The following is a 25073-nucleotide window of genomic DNA, read 5'->3' as shown; positions in this document are numbered from 1 at the left end:
AAACCAGCAGGATTCATGAATGACAGATATTTAGCCTTGAGGCTTAGAGCTGAAGATGGTTAAATGCTGCAAGATTTGGCCATGTTTTGCTCTTCAAATAAACCTGTATTTTCACACTTAGGCATCTGTCTTAGGCAGTGCAGAATATGTACACATTCATATCAATTAACAAAAGAAGACAGAGGGAGTCTGAAAGGTTGATAAAACCATGGGCGTTTTCATCCTTATGTAATATAAATTCTATTGGGATGGAAAGCTGTATGCTATGACTCCTCTTTGAGTCCACGCCTAGTTTGACTGAAGGTTGGGTAAAATGCAGCCCTGGGGTGGAGGCTGGGACTTTAAGAACTCTCAGCCATTTGACACAGAGTCTATAATAGTCTACAACAGTGGATTACTCAATGATCAGGTAAACCAAACCGTATGCTGACTTGTTGTCTTTGTTTTATAACAACTAAGAATGTCATTCAATGGTTTTAAACGTTTCATCATTGCACAATATAAAAGAAAATGATTGAGTACAGGTAAAATGGGACACTTTCAAATAATTTGTCATTGCCGTTGTTTTTAAAATATGATACATAAAAAATGACAACAACGTCATTGCATTCTAGTCTTTTATATGGTGCATTGATTCAGGTATGTTGTTGTTTTTCACAGTCATCAGACCAATTAATTTTGGTCTTGATTTTTATTTTAAGTTATTTAATGTGATTGCTTAAGTTTGCGTGTTTGTTTATATCTGTCTGCACTTGTCTGTGCTTGTCTGTTGACATGTGCATGTATGTTTCCAGGAAACATTATGGAGCTAACACAAGCTGATGGGCAGCATTTAGGCAAGAACAAACAGGATGGAAGTTCTATAGGAAACACTGATGACGGCCTGAAATATGATAGTGGGTGCATTGCCAATGACTTCAGCTGCATCCACAGCAAAGGTACAGCAAATACACAGATAAAAGGGTGGTGAAATCTCTGAGCTTCTCCCATGTGCTACAACAATGGTACTAGAAACCAATTCTGCACTGGAATACAGCCAAGCATTATGGGTTATTTCTCTCTTTTCAGTTTGATACCCACAGTAAAATTTGTTTTGACTGATCAGATATGAATTGGAAATTTGATTCTGACATTTTGGACACTTTTGAATTGTTCTGGTTAGTTAAAGCAATAGCAAATACGAGTTCATTTCTGCATGGACTGACATTTAATTATATACAGTATTCAAATATTGTTCCCATGGAACACACAGATAAAATCCGTACTGTACATTTGAATAAAAGCATCTGCCAAATGCATGAATGTAAATGCAATGCAAATGTAAATTGATATCCAGCTTTCAAGAGTTTGATTTCTAATCTTGCAACAAAAAGTTTTGTTTTGTTTTTTTATTCAGAAAACTTTTAAACTTTTTAAAGCCATATGTGGTGTTATTTGAATCTATTTCAAATGGTGTACTGTAAACAAATTAGACCACAGAACTGCTTTGCCATGGCTCTAGATACAAGCTGCTGTACACACGAAAAACTAAGCCTTGCTTTTAGACAGTAAATTATAACCTTGATGCAACAAACTGATTGACAGCCCTACCTGTTAATTTGCTGCAGCAAGACAAAATGTGGAATGTGTTTCAGGATCCATTGTGGCTAACACATACTTACAGTTTTATTGGACTAGTCTTGGCACATAAGGCACAATATGAGAGATTTATGTGCAGTTTGTGTTTGCTCAGATCTGCTCCCTGCTGAGGATGGAGAGGAGGCAACTAAGCATTTTCTGCAGGAGCTGGTAAACATCTTGCTGGCCTACATCAGTAAATCCCTGAAACGCAGCTCCAAAGTTCTGGACTTTCATTATCCTCACCAGTTTAAAGACGGTCTGGAGGGATTCAGCCTGGAGCTCCCTGACCAGCCAGATAATCTGGAGCAGATACTGGTGGATTGCAGAGACACACTCAAATATGGAGTTAAAACAGGTGCAAAGAAGAAGCCATTTTTCTTCATGCCCACCTGTTTGTTTAGTGTAGGTTTTTATTAAAGAGACAGTTTGCCAATTAATGAAAGTTCTGTCATCATTTACTCACATTCAGGTTTTTCCAAACCCGTATGACTTTCTTTGTTCCGTGAAATACAAAAGCTATCATATGCATCTGAATGTCCAAGCTGTTCTTTTCCATAAAATGAAAGTGAATGGTGACCAAGGCTGTCAAGCAAGATACTCAATGCAAAATTTTCAGTGAATAACGACTAAAATTGCAGTCTGTTCCTCACAAATCATATGGCTTTACAAGATTTGGAACATAGTGCACTTATGAGCTGCATGCACTTACTTTAATGGTGCTTTTCTGTCCTTTTTGGAATTTGACAGCCCCAAATCTCCATATAGTCAGACTGATTTTACAGTGAATGTTGTGACAGGTGTTAAGTTCTTCAGCTGAAATTGGTCTGTGCTTACCGAAATTTAAAGCACTGCCCCTAGTGGTCGGAGCTGGAAGTGTTGTTGCATATATGAGAATGTGTGAGCGATTCCGAGTGAAATAACCACAGAGTGGTGCCAAAAGTGAGTTGTAAATTATGTTGTTGTAAATGTTGTTGTAAATGATGTAATACAGTCAACAGAAATGCTTGTTTTATTGACAATATGCCTTAACTAAAACCAAAACCCCAACCCTAAACCTAACCATATGTGGAGAATTAAAATGCAATCTTAGAGGGGAAATGCAAACTCCAAATTGTGCTCATCATTGTTTATATGAACACAATTACTTCCTGGTGTCGATTGGACCAGAATTCGTGTCTTGGAGGTTGCTCGGGTAACATGCTATCAATAGCTGCACAGGAAAAGGTAAACACATTTAAATTGATGCAAAGATGTCTGATAAGAGATGGCGCTTGTCAGTAACTTGGCAGAATGGGATCGGTGACAGGATACCGGAACATTCGGTAGCAACATGTCGACTTTCCATGTGATCATGTTGATCCAGTTTTATTGTATGGAGGAGAGCAGCTCAGACATTCTGATAAACATCTTTTTTGTGTTTCATGGAAGAATGAAAGACATGAGTGTGAGTAAATGAACACAGAATTTTCATTTTTGGGTGAACCATCCTTTTAATGATGTCCTTCCTAAACCACCAGGTCATCCTAGGTTTTTCAACCAGCTGTCAACTGGACTAGACATCATTGGTCTGGCCGGAGAATGGTTGACATCCACAGCAAACACAAACATGTCAGATTTAATTGTCATTTCTAATTCAATGTCATTTATTTTTATTCCCTATTTTATGAATGAAAAAAACGTCCATGTACATTTAATCAGAATACCTTTCTGCTTACAGGTTTACTTATGAAATATCTCCAGCTTTTATACTTATGGAGGAAGTAATTCTGAGAAAAATGCACACAATTATTGGATGGTCTGAGGAGGAGGGAGACGGCATCTTTTGTCCTGGTAACAAGCTGTGATCACAAAATACAGGAAGCCTTAATATTTGAGAAAAACAGACTTAGTGAGATGTTTTTCAAAATGAGAAAAGTTTTCAGAGCACTGACTTTTCTATCATTAGTATTTCATTAAATATCTAATGGCTTTCTCCACAGGAGGTACCATGTCCAATCTGTACAGTGTGTTGCTGGCTCGGTTCCATTTCTTCCCGGCGGTGAAGACCCATGGGATGTGCGCCATACCTCGCCTGGCACTGTTCACCTCCGCGCATGTACATGATCTCATTATTGTTTCTGCCACACTCAGTGGGCATGCTGTGACAGTTCCACTTACTCAATCAGACACATAGCACAACACATTTCAGCTATTACCTCATGACCTGCTGATTAGCAGGTCAGACGTTATGTGTCACAGAGGTGTTTTCAAAAGTCCAGATAACTGTGATTAATTCAAATATTTGATATCTTATTATGATAAAGTAAAAGGTCCAGATCATGTTAGCTATTTGTGAGAAGATTGCCTGTGCATGTGTAACATTCGCTTTCCTTTTAGAGTCATTATTCAATCAAGAAGTCTGCAGCAGTCCTCGGAATTGGCTCTGAAAATGTAATTGTCGTCAAATGTGATGAAAGGTAAGATTGGTGGACAGAATGGTAAGTTCAGAATCTGCATTGTATGAAGTTTAAAATGATTGATTATACTTGTTGATGTCTCTTTGTGAGGGGGAAAATGATCTCATCAGAACTGAACTCCAGCATTGATGTGGCAAAGTCTAAGGTTGGTCAAATGAGCAGCTAAATATTCAATATGGCACATTCCACGAATATGGTACACTTTGGTGTCCCATTACTTTTTTAAGGTATTAGAAGCACAAATCCCATGTTAGTAATGTTGACTGCATTTGTTCTTTATATATTTTGTCTGTGTAATTTGTATATTTTGGCCTATTTTTTGTTCATGGCAACATTTAGGCCAAAAACATAAAAATATCAGTGTCTCACAAATCAGGGTTTTAAACTGTGTTCAGGCTTCTCAGATGTTGGGAAGGGGGTTGCAGAAATTTAAAACCTATAGAAAATAACTACAATCAAACGACAAACTAAATCAAACAAAATATTTAGTTGAGGTTTACAATCAACTTTTGTTTAAGTTTGAACATCCTTTCACTGACCATTTGATGAAGAAAAAAAAAAAAGAAAAAAAAAAGTTAATATTCTTTTTTTGCACCCTAATAGTAAAACAAGGATTCTCCTTTGTTTTCTACACTTCGGAATTCCATAAACATAATGTAACAATACATTTTGTAATAATGAATCTATGTATTTGTAAATATATTATTACTGTCTATAGGGTCTGGTCCCATTCTATGTCAGTGCAACTGCTGGAACAACAGTCTATGGAGCCTTTGACCCTCTAAATGAAATAGCAGACATATGTGAACGCCATGGCCTATGGATGCATGTGGATGTAATACACTTTATCCTATTGTGTACATTTTATTCAATATAATAATAATAAAAAAAAATATGCAATGCCTTAATGTTCTGATTGCATTTAGGCTGCTTGGGGTGGTGGTTTGCTCATGTCCAAAAAGCACCGTTGGAAACTGCAAGGAATTGAAAGGTAACCAAAATCTGGCATTTGATTGGGCAAGGGAGCAACATATATATTGTTTAGTAACTCTAAGTTGTGCTCTCAATTGGACTGTAACACACTGTGTATGGCATTTCAGGTTTAAGCTTGTTAATGTAATGAGTTGTCAAGGGTAAGCAGTGCAATTCACCATTGCATTGCAGGCTGCAGGGCATTTGCAATTCAAAGACTGCACTGGTTATGAGCAATTGTGATCAATTTAAAACGATAGTTCACCCATGAAATGAAAATTAATTTTTTCATCATTTACGGTGTTCAGCTGGTGTCCCAGTGTCCCTGGCGTTCAGCTCTCTTTGACTGCCTTGGACCAGGGCCACACAGCTGAAAGCTTTGGAGGCCCTGAGGCATTTGCCCCACTGGCACGGTCCATAATCCAGCCCAGTGCATTAGGCCTCATCATGTCTTATTGTCATGTTTTCTCATTATATTTGTGCTACTGTTCTACCAATTCATGTTCCTGTACATATGGTACATGCTCGTCACTAGTTGATTTTAAATCCTGTTGGGTTAGCGTGAGCACAGGCTGCTTCATTTACCTTAAATGTCAGCAGTCATTTTCTAGATGCTTCTTCGACATCCTTTTCTTTCATTTTCTTCGAATCAACACAAAGTGCAGTCTGTATTGCCATTAGGTTTGGAGGTTTGCTGGATAATTTGGGTAATTTCTCTGCAATTTAAGCTGCAGGAGTGTAGTTAAGGCACATATATTGCAGTGAAATTTACTCTGTGAGGCAGCATTAAAAGATAACTCACTCAACCCCCTCATCCTTTAAAACTTCTTTCATTTGTTGTGTACTGATGGTGGATCAGAACCTGCAATTACAGTCTTGCTCCTAGAATTCATCAAAGCAATACAGTTTTCTGTAAAATGGATTTCCATCCACTTTTGCCTCCACTTCTAATTTATTATAATATTTCAAATGTGTACTTTGAATTGGTGAAATTATTTCGACATCTAACATCATTTTACTTTTCATATCCTTCCAACCAGGGCTGATTCCGTCACCTGGAACCCCCACAAAATGATGGGTGTTCCATTGCAGTGCTCAGCCATTCTAGTGAAGTGGAAGGTAGGCTGAGCTAAATGTATACATTTATACAGTCATAATCTACTCACAGCACTGATTTTAGCAGCTGGCTTTTCGTTGTTCTCAGGGCCTCCTGCTGGAGTGCAATCAGTTGTGTGCCGAGTATCTCTTCCAACCTGACAAGCAGTATGACGTGTCCTACGACACTGGGGACAAAAGCATTCAGTGTGGAAGGCATGTGGACGTCTTCAAACTGTGGCTCATGTGGAAGGCAAAGGTAATGTCTATGACAGCTTGACAGCAAAATGTACAGTGGCCTGAAAAAAATCTTGGGCAATTAAGCCACACTTGAAAATGCACGAATGTCTTTATGTAATGTAACAAAATATCAAACCAGTTGGCATTTATTTTAAAGAACTATGGCACAAACACACTTTTTTACCGAAATGTTTCATTAAAGTATTGGTGGTGTTTGGTTAAAAGTTATAAAACCATATTTTACATAAAACAATAGATATATTGTTAAGAATTAAGACAAAAAGTGTTTGGACACTTTGTGGAACATGTCCATAGTTAATGGCGTGAACTATACCCATGGTTTCTCTGCTAAGGCACCTGTGTGAACTTGAGAGGAACTGACTTCATACATCCACTAAAAATCATCATGACACCATTTGGTGAAAATGGTTTAAAAATAGAAAGAAAGAAAGAAAAAGCTAAGAAAAGTGAAGGCTAGAATCTAGAATCATTTGTCTGCAGAAGGCACATCAAAGTTTGACATTTTGTTATCTATGCAATGTAATACAGACATTTTAAAGTTGGACTTAAATTTCCAAAAGTGTACAAATACTTTTTACAGCCACTGTACATCAAAACATCATTAGTAATATGATTAGGCATAAAGAAAAATTAGTTTTTTGTTGATTGGTGAAAAAAAAATTGCTTAAAAAAAGGTACAACACCAGAATTAAAAGGTAGATTTTGTTCATAAAATTACACAAAAATACATGTATATTATTTAAATATGCTTTTTCTGTTAAGCAAACGTTCATATTTATCCACTTCTAAAAATATATATTTTTTCTCCATGATTTTTTTCATGCTTTACAAATGATCAAAAATAAAAAATACAAAGTAGGTCTAATATGGGTACTCAAGATTGACTTTCAGTTATTTAAATAGGGCATCACAAACAGCGTTAATTCCACAAGATCTCCTTTCTGAAATTTGATGCACAGCATTCCACACAGATTGTCTTTTTCCTAATAAGAATTAAGTGGAACAAAAATGAGTGAATCATTTTCAGGGCTCAGAAGGTTTTGAAGCACAGGTCAACCACTGCCTTGAAAATGCAGAGTATCTTTACTACAAGCTGAAGAAGAGAACAGATTTTCAACTTGTCTTCAAAGCAAAAGTAAGTGCTATGTTTCTATAAACTTTCATCACCTTTTAAAAGTGGAAAAGCACAAGTGCCAAATGATTTAAAGGGATAGACAGTCACTATAGCTTCCATTGCGTCTTTAATCCATACTATGAAAGTGAATGGTGACTGAGGCATTCAGGTTTGGAACTACAAGAGGGTGAGTAAATGATGATAGAATATTCAATTTTAGATGAACTAGTCCTTTAACTATCAACTGTATCTTATAACCTGTCAGTGGTCATTATGAATTTTAGTAACTTGTCTGCATAGCCATTCCATTAAGCATTTCCCCCGTAAAACACATTAAGATTTCATACATTTCCTGGATAATTTCAGCCCGAACACAGCAATGTCTGCTTTTGGTATCTACCAAAAAGAGTGCAAAACATTCCTCCTGGCCCAGAACGAGACAGAGAACTTCATATGGTGAGTCAAGAAATTGAGCCTTTAATAATTCAACCAGTAAAATTACCCAATAGGACGCAGGTAGACTGGAAATAAGCCTCCGTTATGAGGTTATTTAGAGACCAGCTCCCATTATCTGCTTGCACTCTATCTTTACAAGCTCATATTATGAATTCCCACAGGTGGCTCCAAAAATCAAGGCAAAGATGATGGAGGATGGATTTACAATGATTGGCTATCAACCTCTCGAAGATAAAGTTAATTTCTTCCGTTGTGTTTTCTCCAACCCAGCTACCCAGAGGGAGGACGTAGACTTCCTATTAGATGAAATTGCTCGTTTGGGCTGTGAAGTCTAGTCTGTCAGAGAGTCATTTATTTTACAATCATTCCTGTGTGGGGAAAGTATGCAGGATAAATATTTATTATATTTAATGTCTTCTTTCTTTGTGCCCCTAATGGCTGTTATCATTATATGTTCTGTGAGAAGAAGAATTTATAGATTTTTTTTCTATTACATATTTGAACAATTATACTAGGAAGGAATTAATGATCATTTATTTTAGTGTGGTGTAAAAGTGATCCTCGCTACCACTAATCTTGTAGCTCATGACAGATGTATATATATACAGTATATATGAATTACACCTGCTCTTCAGTCGAGATGTACTGTACAAATGCAGCGTATTCTTAAAGTGGATGCTTGAATCACTAAGGACTTAAATGGTGTGAGATAGCTGTGTAGTTTGGCAGTCTACTAGTGCCTTCTGCTGGTGAGTTCTTCTAATGGCTGGGGCTACTACATTGTTCAAGTTTCAAAGTAATTTTTCCCTCAGTTATGAGACTGTAGAGGAGTCACATATTTAAGAATAAGAACAGTATATTCTTATAGAATATAAACAATAAATATTCATTCAAACCTGAATTCTGATTTAATGTCATTTGTTTCGATTGAGGTGCCTAAATATAGCAGCAAATTTTTGCTAATTTTAACAATATTTTACCGTAAAAAGTACATGTACTCTCTTGTTAAACATAATGTTTTTGTTTTTTTACCACTAATTATACATGAAATTCATACTTTTTACATCTAAAAAAATATGATTTTTACAACGTTATTGTAAAAACTACTGTAGTCTTTTAAAATATATAAAGATTTGTTACTGTATATTGTACAGTTAATAGTTTTTTTTTTCTGTAACATTTTTGCCATCTTTTGCCATTAAAATTACAGATATTTTTTACAGTGTGTGGCAACTCAAAAGCAAACACAAATACAGTGTTAAGCTTAATTTAACGAACTAAATAGCTTTCAGCTGTGTTTGATATCATGGCAAGTGATTTTCTAGTACCAAATTAGCAATTAACATGATTACTCAAGGATAAGATGTTGGAGTGATGGCTGCTGGAAATGGGGCCTGTCTAGATTTGATCAAAAATGACTTTTTCAAATAGTGATGGTTCTGTTTTTTTACATCAGTAATGTCCTGACTATATTTTGTGATCAGCTGAATGCCACTTTGGTGAATTAAAGTACCAATTTTCTTCCAAAACAGCTAAATCTGTACATTATTCCAAACTTTTGGCCACCAGTGTATTTATTTATTTGTATACCACCTGCTGTTCTAACCCCATTACCATAGTAATACAATTATACAGCATGAAGGTCTCTCAGAAAATTAGTTTCTTACCACAGAACTACCAGTTTTTCATGCATCTTTCAATACACAAAAGACATTTTAGACTGAGAGACAGTCCTTATCAAAACAGACGATTGTATAAATATCACCCTTTTACCACAGTAGCCCCTTTTTCACTGACTGTAAAATTCATCCATTTATCAAATGTAACTTTCAGTAGCAGATACACATCCTTGTGTAGATGACATGATTTGTGACTGCGTGTGACTGTGAAGATGGATTGTGTGTGTTGTGTGTTAATGGCCTGTTAAAGCTCCCTTTGGATAGGTGATTTACTAAAGTTAAAGGAGAAAGTGACTCGTGTTCCACCATTCAGACAATACAATCAATCACGTACAGTTTAGCCTGGCACTCTTGCATGATTTCAGCAGTTTTGTGTGGTATGCTAACAGATGCAGGCCAAGGTAAATGAGGTGTGCTCTTTTGGCATTATTCTGAGAATGGATGTAGCTCTAAATATGCATATTAATACATGACTATTTCAGAGCTTCTTAAAGGAATAGTTCACCCAAAAATGAAAATTCTGTCCTTATTTACTCACCCTTATGTTGTTCCAAACCTGTATGACTTTTTTTTCCCCTGGAACACAAAAGGAGATGTTAGGTAGACTGACAGCCTTAGTCCCCACTTCACTTTCATTGTATGGGAAAAAAGCAGAGCCAACGTTGTTCTCGTGTTCTATGTAAGAAATTCATATCGTTTTTTTGGGTGAACTATCCCTTTAATAAGAACAAGATTATTTTTCTGATGACTCAATAATGCTGATGTCTTTCTGAAGACTAGTAAGTGCCTGATTTAGCATTCTCATTCCATTCAAATAATCACACTTAAGTCTATAAGATTTCTATTTAAAAATAAAGTGATTGTTAAAAAAGGCATGCAAAATATAATTAAAATGACTTTGATGAACAACTAATAAATCATAACAATGCATGCCAGTGTATACTAGAGTTGCAATTGTGCAGTACTCATTTGTCCTTTACTTTATAAAAGCATTAGACAACTCGGTACATTGCTACGCGGAATATGTTAAAACCTCTGCAACAATAAGATGCAGGATATTTTTACAGTATTCTGGGGCAACAGTGTGTGTGTGAAATTTCCCTCAAAAAGCAAAGGCGCTGTCATCAATCAAAGTGAGGAGGTGGGAAAGTGTGATGGGTTGACAGCTACCAATGCAGAAGGAGTTTGTTGCACTAAGCCAGAACTAGGTATCAATGTTCAAATGTGTCAGAGATCAAGAATTCATTATCTAAATGTGATGAACTTATTGACTTGAATACATGACTCTGAACACATTTTTTATATTTGCATAGAGCTGTCACAAAAATTTTACAAATTACAGTATATGTGCACAACAACACGAACACTCTATTTATAGTGAGAGCAGCAATCTGTTTTTGATCAGACATCAAACATCTTGCTGATAACATCATTAATAACGTCTGTCGCACAACGACGTGATAACACTTCATTAAAGGTTTGCTAATGAAATATTCTGGTGGCTGTGTGACCTCATCTTTGACTTTATGCAAAATAAATATAGTTTCAAGTAACTATGCTCAGAATGGAATATTTGCTACTTAGAATACTGCACAATTTATACTGTACAGCCTACTGTTGTACAGCAGCAGGTATTATTCCACAATAACAATTTTAAACAGTAGTATGCTATATTGTTGCCATTACCTCATTACATTGTATGTTAACTGAACAAGTGTCATTCAGTTCTCAGCCAATTTGGTAATAGAAATGTCTAAACATTTGACAATCACACTGGAAATGAAAGGTCAAGTTAAGCACAATGTATTGTGGAATACAGTATTCCACAAAATAAACTCTGCTCAAATACTGCTCATTTTGGCTTGTTTGGTCATCCTGGTATTTTACATAGAAAGTTTGCATAATGTACACATTACATATACTTTATACTGCAGAAATAGTAAGAGCAGAAAGGTAGTATGCTATTTCAAACATAGTCATTGGTTCTTGACTCAACTTGGAGGCTGTCAAAGCATGGGCTATTCCTTAACATTACTTCAGTAGCAAAGCAAAGTTTTAAAACAAAATCTTCTGCTTTCATACTGACTGCTTTTACTTTATCCACGTTATAATTTCAGGACAAACCTTGAAATGACAGCATAAAGCACAGTGTAAAAAAAAGAGCCAAGAATAATTCAATTGAGCTGAGTATTAAGCAGAGATATTCTTCAAGCACTTCAAGAAGGCCTTCCAATATTCAGCCCATCAATTCAAAGTCAGGGCACCAGGGCAAAGGAACCCACCAAACACTCCGGTCATAGCAGAAACTACTAAAACTTAAACGGGTCATGACATGCCTTCCTTTATTATTATTTTTTATTATCCTTGAGGTTCACTTATGATATTGGTAAATTTTTTGGTAAAAAAAAACAGTCATATATTTGTAAAATCATTTTCCACCCTCATTTTTACTCTCTGTCAGAAACACTCAGTTTTTGTCCTGCTTCTCATTTATGATTCGACAGTAAACGCCCAAAGTTATGATTGGCTCTCTCCTCACCACTACTGGGTGGGACTAAAGAAGTGATAAGGTAAAGTAGGCGTTGATGTGTTGTTGTGGAGGCAGTCAGATGCAAACATATATATTTATACATACATACATCATTAGCAGCTGTTTCTATGGACCGCAACACATTGGCCCATCTGCCATATTGGAACGGTCAAGAGCCGTCCGTCAACACATGAAAGTAAATTGACAAATATGGTCTGTAACAGTCTGGATTCTTTTCAAGCCAACTTTCAGATTATCTGATTTTCCATAAAAACTGGGCAACATTTTAGATGATATAAAAATTCCTGACTTCACTTCTAAAACAGAGGGGGGTTTTCCCCGTAGCAAACTGCAAATAAAGTCCTCTTCAAAGGAATATATCATGGAAAACACTTAAAATTAGCACCCAGTCAGTCATTTTATTACATGATGAACTGTTTCCAAACAAAAGCAGTTTATGCAGCGGTCTGAGGCTTCTTCTCCATTCACTTGCATTTAAACAGCTCTCCTTGTTGACCACTCCAAGATGGTGCCACGGTTGATATATCCGAACCAGCATCTATGGATGTATTTCTATGGATGCAAATGTATTCCACAGTGTGACATCACAATGTGTAGGAAGTAGAGAACGAGTCATTTTGGCAGCTTGGTTTCAACAAATGCTCTTTTTGCAGTGAGGAGTAAGCTTTAAGTTCTGAAACTTACAGTATGTTTTTCTAGTAAAATGATCTCTTATATGTTAAAATGTCCTGACCCCTTTAAAGCCATTTTGACATATTTGAATAGCTTTTCAAAACAGCAGCAGAGTCGATTGTTTTATATTTGAGTACTAATGAAGAGGAACTGTAGCAAAGCGGGGACAGTTTCATGTTTAATCTACCTGAGTCATGTTTTCAATAGTTTAATCAAAGAACAAAGGCAAAACCCACAAATAAAAAACAATACAGTTTTTTACCATTGAAAACACTTGATTTGTGAAATTTCATAAAATATCTTAGCTGAAACTTGCTGTATTTTACAACTGCGATCTCTAAAGCAAGGACTCAGATTCATAGAGTAATGAGTATTATTCAAGGAGGCAGTGCAACTATCTTACGATGTTATTTCGTACCATCATATGCTGTATTTTAGTTTTCAGACATACTGCACAACCCTATTACAAACAGTCAATAATACACAGGTCTTTAGCACTAGAGATCATGAAAACTGAAATTCTTCAAAGCTAGTTTCCCTCATGTACATACAAAACATGCAAAAACATTTAGTCACTACTGCTAGATTCATTAAAGACATTTCTGCACATTAACTGAACAAATTCCCCAAGAGCTTTCATAGACATTTGAAACACCTTTAGGTCTGCATAGATAGTGCCCTTGACTTCTGCTTGAAGTCAAGTATTCTTTCATTCCCTTTTCCTCTTATGATGCACATTATTACTACTGTATTTGACATCAAACGAGACATCAAGCTACAGGAGTTCATGGGTCCATTTCATCTCTTAATTGTTCCACAGAGTCTTCCCTCTCATCCACAGGAGATAATGGTGAACCGTTTGGACACACAGGACATGTTGTGCAACACAATGCCTAGCAGAAATATTAAAATGAAAGCCACAAGTAGCACAGTGCAAACTCCTGTCCATGCCGTGGTCTTAACCGCCACCTCCTCCTCCTCCATCCCGTCCTCTCCCTGCTCCTCCCCCAACACCAGGCTCCTCCCATCCGAGACATTTAACACACCTACACTTTTGGAGGCAAAGCGGCACGCCGGATCGCCAGGGAGCAAAGCCCCATCGGTGTCCAGAGGAACGGGCAGCAGGTAGCAGCCATTGTTTGGTACATGTATAAAGATGGGCATGTGCTCAGAGGACTGAAAGAGACTGATGTCCTCGAGCACTTCTGGGTCATCGGGGAGATGGGCGACAGAAATGCCGTTGGGGAGCTGTGTTATGCACCGGCACCAAGGGCAGCAGATCTCTCTCTGACTTAGCCTCATTTGGCTCAGACACATGGAACAGCAGGTATGCTGACAGTGGAGGAGTTTGGGACGCCGCCATTGGCTGAAGTAGTTGAAACAGATTTGACACTCAAGCCTGGAGCTCTGCGACAAGGTCTCCATCGTCCTCAAAATGTGGCGGTTACACATAAAAATCTCAAGTCCTAAAGGCTGTAAAAGCTTTCCTGATGCAGTCACGCAGACACCCTTGGCTACTTTAATGACAGGATCCTTGTCGATTTGTATTGCCACTCCAATCTCCTTTTGACCACTCTTGGTCTTGATTGGCCGTCAGTGCTTTAATCCACGTCTGGCTCTGCCTGTGGAACCAAGATGAGGATGTTGCATCAAAACAGTCTGTCAAGAGTTTAATTCAGGGTAAAAGTTTTGGCACATACACAACTAGGCTGAGGGGTGAATTTATTATGCACTAGCTGTGAGCTGTATCTAAACTGTTGTCAGTCTTGACTCAGATGCAGACGTTCTGGATATGTAAACAAATCAGCAGGGATTAGGACTGCTAGCAGTCACCCTGATCTTAGACGTGGACTGTGGAGAGAATACTGAGGCTAGATTACTAAACTGTGCATGCAAACTCAAAAGAGAAAACTAAAAAAAAATTATTTTCCTGTTACGTCGATTCTTCAATTAGGGGAACTTTTCTGCACCGAAGTTTGATTTTAAAGAAAGAAAAATCCATCTTTTGTTTTTATAATTATTATTTTTAAGTTCATAGTACATTATAAATTCAACTGCTAACTACATTTTTGGGTTAGTAAGTTAGGCCAAGGCTTATCTAAATTTTCTCCAAAAATAGAGAGGGAAAAAAGTAATTACCATTACACACAATATCAAAACTCCACACCATTTTCCAAAATCTACAAATTCTACAATTTACTTGAATGATGATCAAGACCACATTTAGATCCTTATTCCACACCATGTGATAATTGTTTCTAAACATGAATAGAACATAGCTTGAATTTCTATTTTTATTTTATTTATCATTACTTACCCTCATGTTGTTGACATGTAAAGCATGAAATCAATGAAAGTGAATGGTGACTGAGATTAACATTCTGCCAAGCATCTCCTTTTGTGTTCCACAGAGGTAAGAAAGTCATATGGGTTTGTAAGAACATGAGGGTGAGTAAATGATGACAGCATTTTCATTTTGGGGTTAACAATCCCTTTAACTATCTGATTTATTTTCTCAGTATACGAAACACAGAGTAATTCTTACCATACGTTTAGCACAAATCTAGGCAGTTGTTCAGGTCAACTGATGAGTGCAGTTTAAAAGAGTCTCCTGTCCCATTTAATGATGAAATCACTCAGTAAAATTAAAGGATGCTACATAAAAAAAAAAATGGAGTTATTTAGTTGTGTCCAAATAGTTTTTTCATGATACATCTGTTGCAGGGCCCGAAGCCAATATGAGACAGTTTCGTGCCCTCAATTATATTGTTTTACACCAAAAAAAGAGTGTCATGAATTTAGAGATGTCAGACTTACTGTACATTATAGCTGCAGAATTTCCAATTATTATTGCAAATTAAACGGCTAATAAATTATTTAAAAATGTAACTTTTCTGACACATACACTGTAAAATAGGGGTGTAACGGTGTATCGTGGCAGGATACATTGTGGTTCAAAAATGTGATGATACACATTGTGGAGATTGGACTTTTTTATCTTTACTAATTATTATAATTTACAAGCGTACGTAACACAGGCATACACAATGAAATCGCTTCAATGCGCATGAGCTCTTAAATGCAATTACAAGCTGAATCTGCGAGAAATGAAAGTGAAACCATGTAAGCGAATGTTATACAGGAGCGGGAGACATAAGTGCCTTTTTAACCAGGAGGGATTTGATATCCATCTGATGCACAAAATCGAGTGATCTGCTCTGACTGCACGAGAGAAAATTAAAGTTTACAGAGGTTTAATGATAGTGCCAAAATTAGCCTACTATATATAAAGGTGAATATGTATAATAATTCTATGCCATGTCAAATGTCATGTCTGATTTGATTTCATCAGAACATTTCAGTAGGGTTTTAAGTAGGGACATTAAAGCATGTACTTCCATTAAATATGTATTTTTGAAAATAATATTTAGATGTAATCAGATACAATGTTATTTTAGAAAAATACAGCTTTAATTTAAAATATTTTAAATGTATGTAATCAGTGACAGTAAGCAGCATATGTATCTAACATTATTCCATATTTTCAGCAAAGTTAATTATTAGCTAATATTTCCATTTGGTGTCACCATTGCCCTGTTCTAGGCTGATTTTTAATCCCAGTACATCTGATGGATAATATAGCACTTTTAATAACAGTGCTACATTTTTAATGTTTTGCATATGTATTTAAAGTAATAATAATAATAATAATAATAATAAAACTTCAATCTTAAATTTTCTTGATTCAGGCTTAGTTTAAAGAATCGTAAACTGAACCGAACCGTGAGCTCAGTATTGTGAACTGAACCGAATCATGAGATGAGTGAACCGTTATACCCCTAATATAAAAACATGTTGCTAAAAACAACATTTATAATTTAAGGAGGTGGGCCCAGTATTAGCAGGGCAAGTAAAAATCTGAACTACTGACCCGATCAGGCCTGCAAAAGAAATGTTTATTGTTGAGCTCTGTCTTATGTTATCAACATAAACCTGTAATCAGGGTTGTTTCATTGCCATAATCGCTGTCCTTTTTGATGGTCATTTATGAACACACACAATGCGAGTACAAATATTCACTGGATGAACAGACTCCTCTCACAAGCACAAGCCAAATGTGACCTAGTTTGGTTGAGCCCGTAAGCAAAATTTCTGAAACCTGCATGACACATGACATATTGACACATGACTATTGCCATGACAGGTGAATGGGAGTCCAAAACTCCCTCCAGCACTTCTGCTTCTTTCTGACGATAAGTTCAGAGCTTGAAAATATTTCCTAACCTCATCTAAAATTTATTTAAGGGCATTTGTTTCCTTCAGGTGCTGAACAGCTAATATGCATTTTAATTGCTTGGCTTAATGCTTGTCACCAAGGGAGGAATATTTAAAGCAAAATTGAAGTGTGCCAGTGCCACAAATGTCACTCACCTTAAGCAAAAGTGTGAACAGTTGTCAAGTGACTATTTCACAAGTTAAAAGTTAAATGACTTGTGTCCACCTAAACGTCATTCCATTATTGTTACACATACTACCATACCTTTATAACTTGCTTATGTGACCATGACATATAAAACTAAGTGGTTGTTGCATATTTAGCGCTGTTCATGTATTGTGCTCTTCTTTTTCAAGTGTATGGGAAATATTGTGCGAGTAATTGCTCGTGTAATTCTTCACCCATCCCCTGAGAGGAATTTTTTTATAATGCAATTAAACCCACTATTGTGCCATGAATGGACAGACATCCCTGAGGGTTTTTTCATTATTAGGTGCACATTATCTTGTGAAGGCAAGGTGTAAACATTTCCCTTTTCTTTGGGGTTTCCAATCAAAACACATTACAGCAATCTCACTGAAGGCCTTTATGGACTTACAGACATTAAAATATTTAACTTACAGATAATTCAAAAGGGTGTGACAAAAACATCTTTAAAGAGATAGTTTACCCCAAAATCATCTCATCATTTACCAATCCTCATGCCATCCCAGATATGTATGACTTACTTTCTTCTGCTGAACACAAATGAAGATTTTTAGAAGAATATCTCAGCTCTGTAGGTCCATATAATGCAAGTCAACAGGGTCCAAAACTTTGAAGCTCCAAAAAGCACATAAAGGCAGCATAAAAGCAATTCATACGAATCCAGTGTTTTGGGAGAGAACAGACCAAAATGTAACTCCTTTTTTCACTTTACATCTTGCCATTGCAGTAGGTACGATCATGATTTCAACCTCGATTACACTTTCTAGTGCTTGAGGCATGTGCAGTGCTAGAAGGCGCCAAGAAGTGTAGCATGAAATCATGATCGCCAAGAAAACTGCTGATGTTAATATTTATAGTGAAAAGGAGTTATAATTTGGTCTGTTCTCATTCAAAATCGATTGGATCACTTCAGAACACATTGATTAAACCATTGGAGTCATGTGGATTATTTTATGCTGCATTCATGTGCTTTTTGGAGCTTCAAAGTTTTGGATCCAGTTGATTTGCATTGTGTGGACCTACAGAGCTGAGATATTCTTCTAAAATTACAATTCTTCATTTGGGTTCTACAGAAGAAAGAAAGTCATATACATCTGGGATGGCATGAGGGTGAGTAAAAGATGAGAGAATTTTACTTTTTGGGTGAATTATCCTTTTATTTTGTGGTAAATTAAACCAGTAATGATCACTTCATGGTCACCAAACTTCTGTTATTAGAAATCTGCGAAAGTGCATCTGAAAGGAAAGAAATTTGGAATTTCAGTGCTCCATATTACAAATCCATCTTGCTGTGGAAGAGAACTCAAGTGCTCCATGATAATTCTGTTGCCATGAAAACCACTCTTAGCTCAGTTTCACATTGCATAATTTCTTACAGCAATTCTAGTACAGCACACTGGGGAGAAAATGTGCCAATCTATTAAAAGTCCTGTGAGAAAATGTGCTAAATCAAATGAAATACTTGAGAAGGCTTAACCTTGACAAGGTCTCCTTGGAGTTCACATGCATCAATCTCTACTTTTATGCCGAGCAAGCTAGCTTTCACCTACCATCTCGTTCTACCCTGGACCTGTATTGGACTATACTTTTTTTCCTTTTACTATAAATGAAAAGCAATAGAGAGTCATGCACATAATCAAGGAAATAAAATTATAATGGGATTGGTACACTAGATGCACTTCATATGATATTATCAAATGGCAAACCCATTTTAACAAATTACATAAATAGGCTTTAAAGAAATATGAAAATCTCATGGTGGGAGCTTCTCTGTGGGTCATTCTTTGGTCTGATGTCTTGAGAACGAAACAATGAAACAAGCAGATAAACTGTCAGCTACTCTCTACAGCGGACCATCAACCTGATGGATGCAGCTGAATCAGGGGATATGTCAAAGAGGGGGAAAATGAAAAATGTCACTTAAAGTACTGAGGCTGTGTAGCATTCTCAAGGGCAATGTGCTGACTTGAGCAGGTGGGGAGGGTGTAACTCGGGGAGCTATTCATTCATGTTCTTGGCCTTTACTTTTTGATACCCTTTTTTTTTTTTTTCATGCAGCATAGGTGACTGTGGATTGTTTGTAGGACAGCTATGCACCTCCAAGCTTACCTTCTATAAACAATGCAGAAATCGGCAATGTCCAAAAGGGGACACAATTTATGCAGCTAACTGCAAACAAAGAACTAAAGTCAGAGATCTTCATCTGCTTATATTTTTAAAGAAACATAAAACACGTCCTACTCATTTTACATGAAAATTCTGTCATCATTCACTCACCCTCATTAATCCAAACCCATATGACTTACTTTCTTCCATGGAACACCAAAGGAGATCTTAAGGCCCGGTCATTGACTTTTCAAAGTATACTCCTCTGACCGCAAGCAATTACGAACGCATTTGATGCATGCGCACTATGACTGCTTTGTGATACTCTTTCAGTACAGTCAACGGCAGGCATATGCACTGAAGATGCGCACACACAAGGACATTTGTATCACGCACACTTTGTGCGGAATGATCACCAACACTTTCATTGCATCATTTTTCCATAAAATGTAAGTGAATGGTGACTGAGGCTGCCATTCTGTCTAAATGTCAAAGTATACTGCCGAAGTATACTTTGGCATTTAGACAGAATGACAGCCTCAGTCACCATTCACTTACATTTTATGGAAAAAAGATGCAATGAAAGTGAATGGTGACTAAAGCTGTCAGTCCCTAACATTCTGACTAACGTCTCGATTTGTGTTCCATGGAAGATAGAAAGTCATATGGGTTTGAAAACATGAAGGTGAGTAAAGAATGACAATTTTCATATTTGGGTGAACTATTCTTTTAAGTCCAATAGCTGTAAAACTCACATAAGCATTTAACATTGTACAGTGTCTGAATGGACGTCAAATTAACAGAGCATCTAAAGTGTTTAAAGTACAGTGACTGTGTACTTCCATTCTGATCATCAACAAACAAACTTATGTTAATAAGAAACCAAATCAATAGAGAAAAGGGCACTGAATGCTGAGTGGCTCATGCAGCATCTGATAGCACAGCCCTGAGATCAGATAGTATAAGATAATATCAGTGGAATTTACTAATGAAGCCACAAGGACATAGTAAAGTCAAAGGGCTTTGCAAACTTCCTCTGATATCAAAATGTCTGAGATAGAAACAGACACTGTGAGACAAAGGTTGGGCTTTTAAGGGCTAACCCAAATATTTTGCATGGTGTGACATGCACAGGCATTATCAGGGTGAGTCTGTTAACAAAGACAGGCATATTTAGACTAGTTGCCAATGGCTGTGTCTTAAAACCTACTGAGATGCCTACTTAGCACTTTGGGGCATCGACATAGGTGTGCAGGACTCAGAAAGCACCAATGATAGCCAAAGTGCTGTCTAGGTAGGCAGCTTACTAGGTTTTTAAAACAGCCATTGTGGTTTGCCTGTTTGCTTCTCAGCAATCAAAACAAGATTTCAACCGGAACAGAGACGGAGAGAGAGAGAGAACTGCTCAAAACAATCCTGCTAATAAGTGCAAGGTCCTCTTACCGTACTACACTGTTGGAATAAAATAATAAAACAAACTTGGCGCCTGTTGTGTTCAGCATGCAAATACTGTTTGGGAAATAATGCATTACATAAATAGCTTGTTGTAGCAAGGTTACGAAACCGATGTAATAAAACCAAAAAGACCCAAAGTAAAGAAGTGGAGGGGCTGAACTTAGCATTCTCACACAACCTAATAACCAGACGTATTGCTTTGGGGGCCGTTCACATCGAACTCGTTCTTGTGCTAAAGAAAGCTAGACGCAACGCCACAAATAGAACTTAACGCAGGTGTCTCGAGATGCGTCTTTAACAGCTGATGTTCTTTTCATCTCGACATCTGCACGAGACACCGAAAAATAAACAGCGAGACGCGGCGCAACGATCACAGACGTCCGTTTACATAAGAAAACGTTTGAAAAACAGTGCGGACGGACGCAAAACGTTTTCGGTGTGAACGGCCCCTACACGTTGAGCGCTGTTTACGATTACAAAACCGCAGCCGCATTATGGCAATGCACTAGAACAAAACCTGATTTGGAACACAAACAGGTTTTGTTTGTTAACTTTGTTGATCGCATGGGAGAAAACCTGATTTAATTAAACACAAATTTTGCACAGTTTACAAGAAAGCTATTACGTTTCAGCTGTTTCTCTAGAAGTAGAAAAAAACTTACCCTCTTCTTCTCGTTCACGATGTCTTCGTTCATCTCTCCAAATGCTGATTATCGGATGTAGAGCTGCTTCCTGAAATATACTTCACTCTCTGCCCTCTTCTTAAAGGATGTACTGTAAACGTAAACTGCAACTCCCACGACGCAGCCAACAGCGAGCCACTTCAGTGAACGTGACAGCCAATAGAAAAGCCCCAAACCCGATTGCCACGCCCATAAATAGCAATAGTCTGAAGTTCTGAACAGGTTTGACACCTTCTGTAAATAAATCTAATTATACTCGTCAACAACATTATATAATTACCATGCTCGATAATAGCTAGGATGACAATGAATGCCTTAAGGATCAGCACAATTGCAGTAATCACTGATCAGCGTGCATCAAGAGAAATATTAACCATAGACAACTCTTTCTGTGGTTTATTAGCTTGCCTTTATGAGTGCTAAGTGACATATAAAGTAGGATTTATAGCACTGAAATTAATCTTGAAAGGACCAAACTGCTGTGAATAATTGCAGACACTTCTAACAATGTAGTTAGTGATGTATTGACCCAAGGATTGAGTATTTCCGAGCACTGTTGAACAGCATTTCATGGAAAGTCATTTATCCATATCTCCATACCAGTCCTCTGGGCAAAAATATTATTTTTAGTGCAAGAGATTCTTTGAATGTCAAATATGTCATTTGATGTGACAAGATACCACGATGTTAATAAAAAAAAAAAAAAAAAGCATGGAGCCTGGTGTGATCACACCAGTTGCAACGCCCTAAGGATGGCCCTGCCTATGATACCCCAAGTCAGTGACATGCACAGACCTTAGTAGGGACAGGGGTGAAAGGATAAAAAAGGGCAGATTTTTATTTATTTATTTATTTATTATTATTTTAATGAGTAGTAATTATAAATACTTAAGTAATTTCTTTGCGTTTTGAGTACTTAACCGTTTTCTTTTATATAAAACACTGTACATATTTTTTCTTCCATTTTTTCTATATCACAAATAATAGCCTATTCTGTTATATTTCTAACAAAAAGCACCATGGTAATACACTTGTTTATTTATTTTCAGACATGGTCTGTGATAACCCCATGTTTATGACATGTGTCATAGTAAAACCATGGTATTTTTTTGAAGTACCTTGGAGTACCATGACAGTATCATGAAATATGAACATGATCAATCATTCAATACCATGGCATTACGCTGGTAACGTGGTGCACGGTGCGAAGGCGTGATGAGAAAGCGCGAGCTCGAGGCGAGCGACTGTGTTCCGCGAATGCTACAAGGTCTTTGAATAACGTATGCGAGTAAGGGCAGCCGGTGGAGTTTCTGGTGCACCCCTATTAAGTTGGTGCCCTACGCAGACTGCATAAATGCGTTTAGCTGCGGTACTTTGGCCTAATGGTATTTTTCAGAAAGTGATTCCTCTAATGGCTTATTAGTTTCAACAAAACCAAATTGGCTTTGGCTGAACCTGACAGGTCGTTCAGTTTATGTCAATATTCTACAAAAGACGAATTTAATTTATATCACTGAAAACGACGCGACTGCTCCCATTATAATTAATAAATCTGTCTACACTAGTGGTACGCGATGTCGGAAATGCGGTAGCAATCGAGTATTATTCTTTTGATTAACTTACAATACATAAAGTGGACTTTTTATCTGACCTGTTACTCATCTGAGGTAACGGCACTTCGATGTTCCAGGGCGAATTCAAAACGGCATTTTTTGCTTACTTGAAGGGCACTCCTGCGGGAGGGGATGCCACGCAAAAGCTTGTTCAAAACGAAAGTGAATCTTTTCTCGGAGGGCCCTTCCACAAGACTGTTAGCGAAGGGTACATCCATACAGTAATGCCATGTTTCCTTCAGAGTACACACTTCAAGGGCTCTGCAGTTCAGAGTGAGTATTGTTCATAGGGAGGATTACTTGCGATTGGAATTCTGACCCCGATCTGCTGTGGCGCGTGCTCTTAAAGGCACCTCCGCTTAATATTCTTTAATACGCCCACGATTTACGAAGAAATCTCATAATAACATCATTACTGTTACTGTGAGATTATGAGATTTTAATTTTGTTTGAACTATTTTAATGCAATTACAATTTCTCCCCTTTTTCTGGACGACCAAAAGGGCACCTTTAGATTTGTGAAGGAAAGGGTCAGGGGCATGCGCACCTGCTGCCCCCGTTCTGTGCACGTGAGTGCCCCAAGTGCTGTCTAGGTAGGCAGCTAAATCACTGAAATGCCAGACCCTGAAAAACAAGGTAAAGATGCACAAACTTTAAAGAACATTCCAGGTTCAATACAAGTTAAAGTGGTAGTTCACCCAAACATGAAAATTATCTCGTCATTTACACACCCTCATGCCATACGGTGTATGACTTTCTTTCATCTGCTGAACTCAAAGATTTTTTTAAGAAGAATATCTCTGCTCTGCAAGTCCATACAATGCAAGTGAATGGGTACCAAGATTTGAGCTCCCAAAAAAATAAATATAAATAAAAAGAATTACATAAGGGCAACATAAATGTACTCCATGCAACTCTGGTTAAATCTATATCTTCTGAAGTGATTTGATAGGTGTGGGTGAGAAAGACCAGTATTTAGGTCCTTTTTCCTTCACTTTCTCCTTTTTTTGCTGATTCACATTATTCATGCCCATACTGGGCAGCAAGGAGAATTTATGAACAAAAAAATTACTTGATCTGTTTTTCACACATCATATTGCATCTGAACACATGGATTAACCCAGTGGAGTCATATGGATTACTTTTATGCCCCCTTTGTGGATTTTGGAGTTTATGCAAAGCTTATAATTTAAGAGACAATAATTTTGCTGTTAAAACTTTATTTGAAGCGAAGTAGTTTAAAATGTTTTTATGGTCATTTAGGATTTGTGGCATTGTTGTCATTGCCATTAAGTTGTACAATTGGATATAACTTCAAACAGAAAAGGTTAGCAAGCAATTTTTAAATCACAAATTGTTAACGGACATTAACATCTTGTAGCTATACTTATGGACTAGCTCCATTCAATTCCACTGAAAGAACCTCAAAAGTCAGTCAGATTTTTTTTTTTTTGGGGGGGGGGGGGGGGTAGACTTGTGTGGTAATCAACATTATGCCTTAATGCAAAAACTCAGTTGGCAGCTCTTAATAATCTTCCTTCAAAAGGGACCCATTCTGCAAGACTAAGCCCCCAATTTAGAGGTACACCGTGGTGAAAGTGAATCTCAGGCTAGCATTTCCATTTTTAGTTCTCCGCTCTAAAATTAAAACACATGGATATTGCAGCCAAACAATGTACCCTATTGGGGGGGGGAGAAGAGAAATCATCCAGTGCACTTACTAAAAGATCAAAAGCAGTGCATAGACCTTTGACACAATAACACTGTATTAGCAAAATGGATGCGATTTCTGCATGTCAACAATACACTGCAATGTATAAAAATGGCACAATAGGCCTAATAAAAACAGACACATCT

At 37.2% G+C, this 25073-nt stretch overlaps 2 protein-coding genes across 3 annotated transcripts; one reads left to right on the top strand and one right to left on the bottom strand.

The window, feature by feature from the left end:
• The first annotated feature begins 287 nt into the window (after window positions 1–287).
• On the top strand, window positions 288–8893 carry LOC127440463 (glutamate decarboxylase 1-like). Of its 2 annotated transcripts, none has more exons than XM_051697046.1 (15): window positions 288–409; window positions 795–938; window positions 1733–1975; window positions 3138–3228; window positions 3338–3450; window positions 3600–3715; window positions 3997–4076; window positions 4167–4221; window positions 4795–4911; window positions 5003–5067; window positions 6089–6167; window positions 6253–6402; window positions 7432–7539; window positions 7885–7974; window positions 8136–8893. In XM_051697046.1, the coding sequence occupies exons 2-15, from the start codon at window positions 803–805 to the stop codon at window positions 8307–8309; spliced, it is 1617 nt and encodes a 538-aa protein (XP_051553006.1). In that variant the 5' UTR covers window positions 288–409; window positions 795–802; the 3' UTR covers window positions 8310–8893. The 2 variants fall into 2 exon arrangements, with proteins under 2 accessions (XP_051553006.1, XP_051553005.1); XM_051697045.1 differs by lacking the exon at window positions 288–409 and adding an exon at window positions 443–524.
• Window positions 8894–11978: 3085 nt separating this feature from the next.
• Window positions 11979–22016, bottom strand: LOC127440488 (E3 ubiquitin-protein ligase rnf152-like). The gene is made up of 2 exons (XM_051697108.1): window positions 21583–22016; window positions 11979–14498 (listed from the first exon to the last, which is right to left on the bottom strand). Exon 2 carries the CDS (start codon window positions 14326–14328, stop codon window positions 13708–13710), a length of 621 nt encoding a protein of 206 aa, XP_051553068.1. The 5' UTR covers window positions 14329–14498; window positions 21583–22016; the 3' UTR covers window positions 11979–13707.
• Between the last annotated feature and the right edge of the window lie 3057 nt (window positions 22017–25073).

The sequence above is a fragment of the Myxocyprinus asiaticus genome, chromosome 5 (genome assembly GCF_019703515.2).
Source record: "Myxocyprinus asiaticus isolate MX2 ecotype Aquarium Trade chromosome 5, UBuf_Myxa_2, whole genome shotgun sequence".
Lineage (NCBI taxonomy): Eukaryota > Metazoa > Chordata > Actinopteri > Cypriniformes > Catostomidae > Myxocyprinus > Myxocyprinus asiaticus.
Note: the sequence above shows the minus strand (reverse complement) of the source record. Positions and strands in the feature narration are given on the sequence as shown.

Bases quoted from the DNA above. Each gene is read 5' to 3' on its own strand.
- LOC127440463 (XM_051697046.1), top strand. From the start codon at position 803: ATGGAGCTAACACAAGCTGATGGGCAGCATTTAGGCAAGAACAAACAG. The intron at 4,912-5,002 runs GTAATACACTTT...GATTGCATTTAG, and splicing joins GCCTATGGATGCATGTGGAT to GCTGCTTGGGGTGGTGGTTT. The intron at 7,975-8,135 runs GTGAGTCAAGAA...GAATTCCCACAG, and splicing joins GAGACAGAGAACTTCATATG to GTGGCTCCAAAAATCAAGGC.
- LOC127440488 (XM_051697108.1), bottom strand. From the start codon at position 14,328: ATGTGTAACCGCCACATTTTGAGGACGATGGAGACCTTGTCGCAGAGC.